The 6,813-nt window shown below is 47.8% G+C and overlaps 1 protein-coding gene across 1 annotated transcript in view; it reads right to left on the bottom strand.

Annotated features, from left to right (window-relative positions):
• LOC108784711 overlaps positions 1–6,813 on the bottom strand; it is a 23,357-nt gene that overhangs the window by 8,825 nt on the left and 7,719 nt on the right. Inside the window, exon 4 of the mRNA XM_018553591.1 lies at positions 1,772–2,083. Coding sequence (XP_018409093.1) covers positions 1,772–2,083 — 312 coding nt within the window. The remainder of the gene's footprint in view (positions 1–1,771; positions 2,084–6,813) is intronic.

Here is a 6,813-nt window from a genome sequence, read left to right as displayed (position 1 = left end):
CAATGCCACTTTGACTCTGTCTCTCTTAACTTGTTCATTTAAAATTAATCTTATTTAACCCATGCAGGACAAAGTGACTGCCTCACATCAATGGCCCCTTGCCTAGCAGCACATTATAAATGTTCCATTTGCTCCCCCACCATACAGTTCAGCCACCAGGAGCAAAGAACATACCCAATACTTTCAAGTATGGAGGAGCATTTGACTCACTTTAACATGAGTGCTTGTCCCAGCACTGTCACATGGGGGGGTGTGAAGAATTTCCTCAGCCCCGTCGAAGCTCCAACTAAAGACTTTGCTTTCCCCTCCTGGATGGATGAATGGAAGGCAAACAACTGGAAGGCAAATATAAGCTGCTGGGAAGGGTGGTCTTAAAGTGAACCCGTTGCTTTGCCTTACATGGGCAGTTGTGTTACACTAACATATCCATAAGAGGTGTATTTATAAACAATTTGCAGAGCCATTTGTCTGGTGAACCTCTGTGAATGTTCGATGTGTGTGAATGGTGATTGAAATCAATGTTGTTAGTATGTTTTCTTTTCAGGTTGAATATATCAGGATTTTACCACATTATAGCCACTAGATGGGGCTGAGGAGCATGGGAAATAAATACTTAAATGTTTTTTCACTAAGCTGACGAAGGCAGCCGAGTGAATAACCGAGCCGAAGTGAACAGAGCCGAACGACGTTCGACTATTCACTCCGGCTCAGTACGACTGATTTCAGCCGTATATCGGCTGAAATCAGCCGTACATCAGCTGCCTTCGGTCACCCGAACATGCAGCCGAAGTGCAGAGGGACTTTGACTCAGCCGATCCAACATCTGGATCGGCTGAGCTGAAGGTCCGGCAGCTCACTCGCTGCGATTCGCCCCTATTCTCATATGGGCCGAAGGGCAGTGAGTGCTTGGTACCTCCGTGGTGCTGAGCAGAATAGAAAATCAGTGAAAAGAGTAAAAAAAAGAATTAAAAAAAAAGTTTGAAAAAATACTTTTAAAATGTAAATAAATAAAATAAAAAAATAAATAAAGATATTTCAAAAAAGAAAAACAAACAAACAAAAAAAAACAATTGGGCGGAGCCAGCAGTGGCAGCTAGCTTCGCCCCAACTGTTTCCTATTGGCTGGCACCTGCTAGTGTCTTCTAGCAGGTCCCAGTCAATGAATAACAACTGGGCGGAGCCGGCCATGACGTCACGGCCGGCTGCGCCCAGTTGTTATTGTTTAAAGACAGATTAGTGTCCCCAGGTCATTCGGGGACGCTGATCTGTCATTACATCTGGGCGGAGCCAGCCGTGAAATCACGGCTGGGTCCACCCAATTGTCCCTGCTTCGGCTGCCACTTCAGCTCAGTCGAGCCGAAGCATATGCCTTTGGCTTGGCTGAGTGGCTCAGCCGCCTTCGCCTGCTGTATGGGCTATTGTGAATAGCCCGTACAGCAGCTCTTCAGTTTGACTGAACAGATGGGCTCCGACGGCCGAAGAGGGCCGAAGGATCAGCCAAAGCTACGTCTGGATCCTTCGGCTCTTTAGTGAATAACCCCCTTAATTCCTATGCTCTTCAGCTCCATCTACTGGTCATAATCCAGTATTATCCTAATATGACATTTAAACCTGGAAAGATAATATACTAAGAACGTTCATTTTTTTGCTTCGGTTCACACAGAATGAATGTACATTCAGTATCACGGGATGAGGAGTTTGCTTGCTATTACTTTTTTCTTCAAAATCTCCAATTTATAGACGTGAGGTTTGTAAAAAGCCAAAAACTTACCTGAAAGGGTGACATTATATATCTGCAGACAACTCTTCCCACCATACATATGCACATTGGTCGTGTAGATTCCTTGATCTTTCATTGATAATTTCATGATGGTTAAGGAACCATCCTGAAGAGTTTGCAGCCTCCTGTCATAATTACTTTGAGCTTGGATGTATCCACCTGGTTTTGTTTTGGCGAGGAGGTCCCCTCTGGGTGAGAACCAGTACATAAGTTTTATTGGTACTCCCCCCGTGTCAAGCGGTAAGGTTATCTCTTCCTCCTCTCTTCCTGAAACATCTCTTGCTTCTCCACATGGTGATTTTTCTAACAAAACACAGTTAAAAAATGGTTTAGCCAAAACACTTTCAAGGCCATTATAACATCTTCTGGTTGAATGGACATCACATTCATCACAGACACCCTCCAAAGTCTTGTGAAAAGCCTACCCTGAAGTAATTGAAGGGTCTAGACCTCATCAAAGCCTCAATGTTAGAAATTTCCACAGCTTTATTGAACTTTCTATCACAGGAAGCTATAAGTCAGCCTGAAGGAAGGAAGCTATAGAGGAGGAAGCTATAAGTCAGCCTGAAGGAAGGAAGCTATAGAGGAGGAAGCTATAAGTCAGCCTGAAGGAAGGAAGCTATAGAGGAGGAAGCTATAAGTCAACCTGAAGGAAAGAAGCTATAGCGGAGGATGCTATAAGTCAGCCTGAAGGAAGGAAGCTATAGAGGAGGATGCTATAAGTCAGCCTGAAGGAAGGAAGCTATAGCGGAGGAAGCTATAAGTCAGCCTGAAGGAAGGAAGCTATAGAGGAGGAAGCTATAAGTCAGTCTGAAGGAAGGAAGCTGTAGAGGAGGAAGCTATAAGTCAGTCTGAAGGAAGGGAGCTATAGAGGAGGAAGCTATAAGTCAGCCTGAAGGAAGGAAGCGATAGCGGAGGAAGCTATAAGTCAGCCTGAAGGAAGGAAGCTATAGCGGAGGAAGCTATAGATCAGCCTGAAGCAATTTTGTAATCTATTTCTCCTTCAAGACGTGAGTGGCTCTCCATCTCTCAGAGATTTGACCAATCACGCACACTCATGGCATATGAGCATACACATTGATGTCAATGTGGGGAGAAGGCCTTTCTGTTCGTGGTTTAGCCCAATACCCTGACTTAAATGACATCACCAAGATGACTCTACCTTAAGTTCTTGATGGACCTTCAGTAATTAAGGAAAAGATTACACTGTGTGTGCTCTATACCAGCCCTTTCCCAACCCATTTTTTTTTACCCTAGAGGAACCCTAGAAATAACTTGAGTGTATAAGGAAACACCTGCTAAAATCAATTAATTGGTGGTCAGTGGGAAGAATGTCCCTTACATTGGTGGTCAATGGGAAGAATGTCCCTTACATTGGTGGTCAATGGGAAGAATGTCCCTTACATTGGGGGTCAGTGGGAAGAGGAGGAGCACACAGTGAAGGAGCTCTCTCTCTGAGAACCAGCATTCTCAAGCCTGGGCCTTGCCTGCTGGCTTGGCCCAGCAACAATGCCTGATCCTGGGGGAGGCCCTGGGACAGATCCCCCTGATGACACAGGGCCTAGTGAGGAGATGGAGGAGGAGGTGGAGGACCTGTCGGTGGGTCCGGGCCCTGGTGAGGATATGACTGTGTACAGTCAGAAGATTGTTGAACGATTGTTGGCTATCAGGAAAGCTGAAAAGAAGCTGAAAGCTTTGAAAGCAGATCAGAAATCGCTCCGGGTCAGATACTGCCAGGCCTGGAGTAAGCACAGGTCACCTATGAGTCCGGAGTTACAGCTGAAGAGTGAGAAGGTGAAGAAACAATCTTTATTGTTGAAGAAACTGAAAGCCAAAAGTGGAGCTTTCAAAGAAAAGTTTGAAAATGAAAGAAGATTCGCCAGCCAGAGATCGGCAGCGCCTGTGGATCGGCAGTCTGACCCTGTACCGTCTGCCTCAGCACCTCTCCCCCATGTCAGGCTGGGGAATCGTCCGCGGCAGCCAGCCAGGGGGTTGAGAGTGGTCACGGCACCCTGAAGTTCATTCAGCAGATGGAGTCACCCCTGAGGGCAGACAATTTTGCATTTTCTGATGATCCATCAGAAATCCCTGAGGATGGGCAAAGGAGGTACAGGCCAGCAAAGCCAGTGATGGTGGAGAGGTCCCAGTACACGGAGCTGACTTCCAGCATGTCTGCCCCACCGGCTGTGGTGGATGGTGTCCCGGCTGAGGAGCAGAAAGAGAAGGAACTTTCTGCTGGAGTGTCTGCGTCTGCCTATGCTGAGACCGGTAGTGCCTCTCAGACTGCTGCAAGCAAGATGGCCACCAGCAGTGGAGTTTTTGCTGCACCTGAGCCTCCCTGTGTTCCAGAGCTGATTGATGCTGGAGGGGGAGGGGGGCACAGTGCTACAGGTGGAGTGGAAGCTGCCATGGATGTCGCCTGTGTGAGTGGTTCACCTGTTGCTGTGTCAGAACAGCCTTCAGTTTCCACAGCTGAGACCTCAGTCCTGAAGGAGGACATGCCTGCTGGTGCAGCAGTGAGTGTGGACACTGCTGTGAAGAAAGCAGAGACTATCAGCGTGCCTGCACATAATGTGTCTGGTGATAATGTGCCTGTGGTGGGTGGTGGTGAGGGGGTTAATTTTGCTGACATTTCTCCCCCTTCTCAGCAGAGTACGGATTCTTCGTCCAATCTCGTATCTGTGCAATCGAGATCTGTGCAATCGAGATCTGCTAATGTGTTGTCAGATGTTTCCTCTGCAGAGAGGAATGAGGGGGGCTATGCTAATGTTTTGGGGAGTCGTACCAAGGAGGGTGGAGGGAATGTTCATAATTCGGTGAGGTTTGGTGGAGGGCTGGTTGGTGGGTACAGGAGGAGGAATGTGGTGCAGTTGAGGTGGGAGGGGGAGGGAGCCCCACTAGTAAGGGGGAAGGTGGCTGAGCTGATTTTGGAGATGGGGTTTAAAGCCTCCGAATTTTTGACTTTGATTTGTCCAGTGGGGAGCTACGAATACGACTTATCATTTATGAAGCCGGAGGGTCTGGATATTTTCTGGGAGAGGTATAGGAGGTGCCGGGGCCTCCAGCAGTGCAGAGGTATAGGAGGTGCAGGGGCCTCCAGCAGTGCAGAGGTATAGGAGGTGCCGGGGCCTCCAGCAGTGCAGAGGTATAGGAGGTGCCGGGGCCTCCAGCATTCCCTGAACCGCAGAAGCGTGGTCAGGAGAGTACGGAGGTGCTGGATGGGGGTGGGGGGGTTGGAGGAGAGGTGCCTGCGCCCCATGTCTCACCTCCTGTTGAAGGGGTTTCTGTTGATGGTGGGTGGGAGGCGGTTAAGAGGAAGAAGAAGAAGAAGAGGAGGATAAGAGCGGTCCTTTCTTCCTCAGAGTCAGATCCAGGAGGGGTTCCTCTTGAAAATATGTTTTCAGTCTTGTCAGAGGATGAGATGGGGTCCGATATTTCCATCTCCTTATCATCTATGGATGAGGGGGAGTCGCGCAGTCTGAAGAGAGTTGTTTCGGGTGATGAGAGTGTGGTTGAGGTTAAGAAACGTCTACCCCAATCATCCTGATGGCAGTTCCCGCTCCGTTAAAGGTGGCGACCATTAATGTCGCCAGCATTAGATCTGCCAGAGCTTGTGATTCTGCCTTATTTTTGCTCAGCGAGTTTGATGCTGAGATTTTATTTTTGCAAGAGACCTGGCTCAATACTTTGAGCGATGTCTATCTAGCAAAAAGGGAGTGGAGATGCGGTCCCTCCTTTTGGTCTCTTGCGGCTGAGCCCTGCAGCGGAGTCGCGGTGCTTTTTAAGACCGATATGGTAACATGCCGGCGGGTAATTGAGGTAGAAATGGGGAGATGCATGGTAATAGACGTCTCTGTTAGGGGGCAGGACCTGCGCCTGATCAATATCTACGGGCCGCAGTCAAAATGGGACAGGAAATGCCTCCTCACAAAGATCAAGCCCTTCCTTTTTACGTCCCGGCAGGTTGTCTTTGGAGGTGACTTTAACACCATCATTAGGCCTGAAGACAGGAGAGGCTCCATAGACCGGCTGGGTTACGATAGCGTTTTTCTTAGAGATATGGTTAGACAAGCAGGCCTGGTAGATGTGCATATTAAGTAGAGGCTTCTGGCTCTAAAGTCAACCATGAAAAGAGTGAAGTTTTCTGGATGGGTGAGGAGGGCGAAAGCTTCGAACTTCCGGATGCCTTCCCAGAGCCCCAGCAGGAAATTAAAGTGTTGGGCATTAAATTTGGTCCTGGCGACTATGGCCGTCGAAATTGGGAAAGCAGGTTGGTGATTGCCAATGCCAAAGTAGCAAGCTGGAAGAGATGAAGGCTTTCCTTGAGGGAGAGGGTTGACTTGATCAAAACTTACCTTTAGTCTCGTAGTCCGTTACTTCACGTGTCAGATTACCCTGCGGAAGAAAGTCCTCCCTGTTGAGGTGGTGGTGCACGATATTCTGGGTGAGGTTGGGAAGATTCGGGGTCTTGAGAAGGGTAGGGAGCCTCGGGCGGTCTGGATAAGGACGTGGAGGAATATCAGACCTGCCTTTGGTGAACTGTCCGTCTCTGGGTGAGGGGCTCTTCTCTTATGCTCTTCTTTTTTCACTTCCTTAGATTTTGTTGGTTTAGATGTTTTTGAAGAAGGGCTGCGTGCATAACGGGAGCGGGTTTGTTTCTTAACCTCGCAGGTTGGATGTCTGGTGTAGCGGTGTGATTATGAGTAGGATTTATCTCCCCCTCAGTGATGTATCTCTAGGTAGGAGGTTTGTTTTTTTCTATGAAGTCATCTTTTGGTTTGACAGCAGATTTTGCTACATTTACTTTTGTTATATATGTATATAATTATTTATTTATGTTTATTCTGCATTTGACTTTTATGTTTATTGATTGCTAGTCTTTTAATAAACAAAAATTGGGAAGAATGTTCCTTACATTGGTGATCAGTGGGAAGAATGCTCCTTACATTGGTGATCAGTGGGAAGAATGCTCCTTACATTGGTGATCAGTGGGAATGATGCCCCTTACATTGGTGATCAGTGGGACGAATGCC

This window comes from Nanorana parkeri, unplaced genomic scaffold, assembly GCF_000935625.1.
Source record: "Nanorana parkeri isolate BGI_ZX_2015 unplaced genomic scaffold, ASM93562v1 scaffold125, whole genome shotgun sequence".
NCBI lineage: Eukaryota > Metazoa > Chordata > Amphibia > Anura > Dicroglossidae > Nanorana > Nanorana parkeri.
The sequence above is the reverse complement of the archived record's forward strand: the minus strand, read 5'-3'. Positions and strand labels throughout refer to the sequence as shown.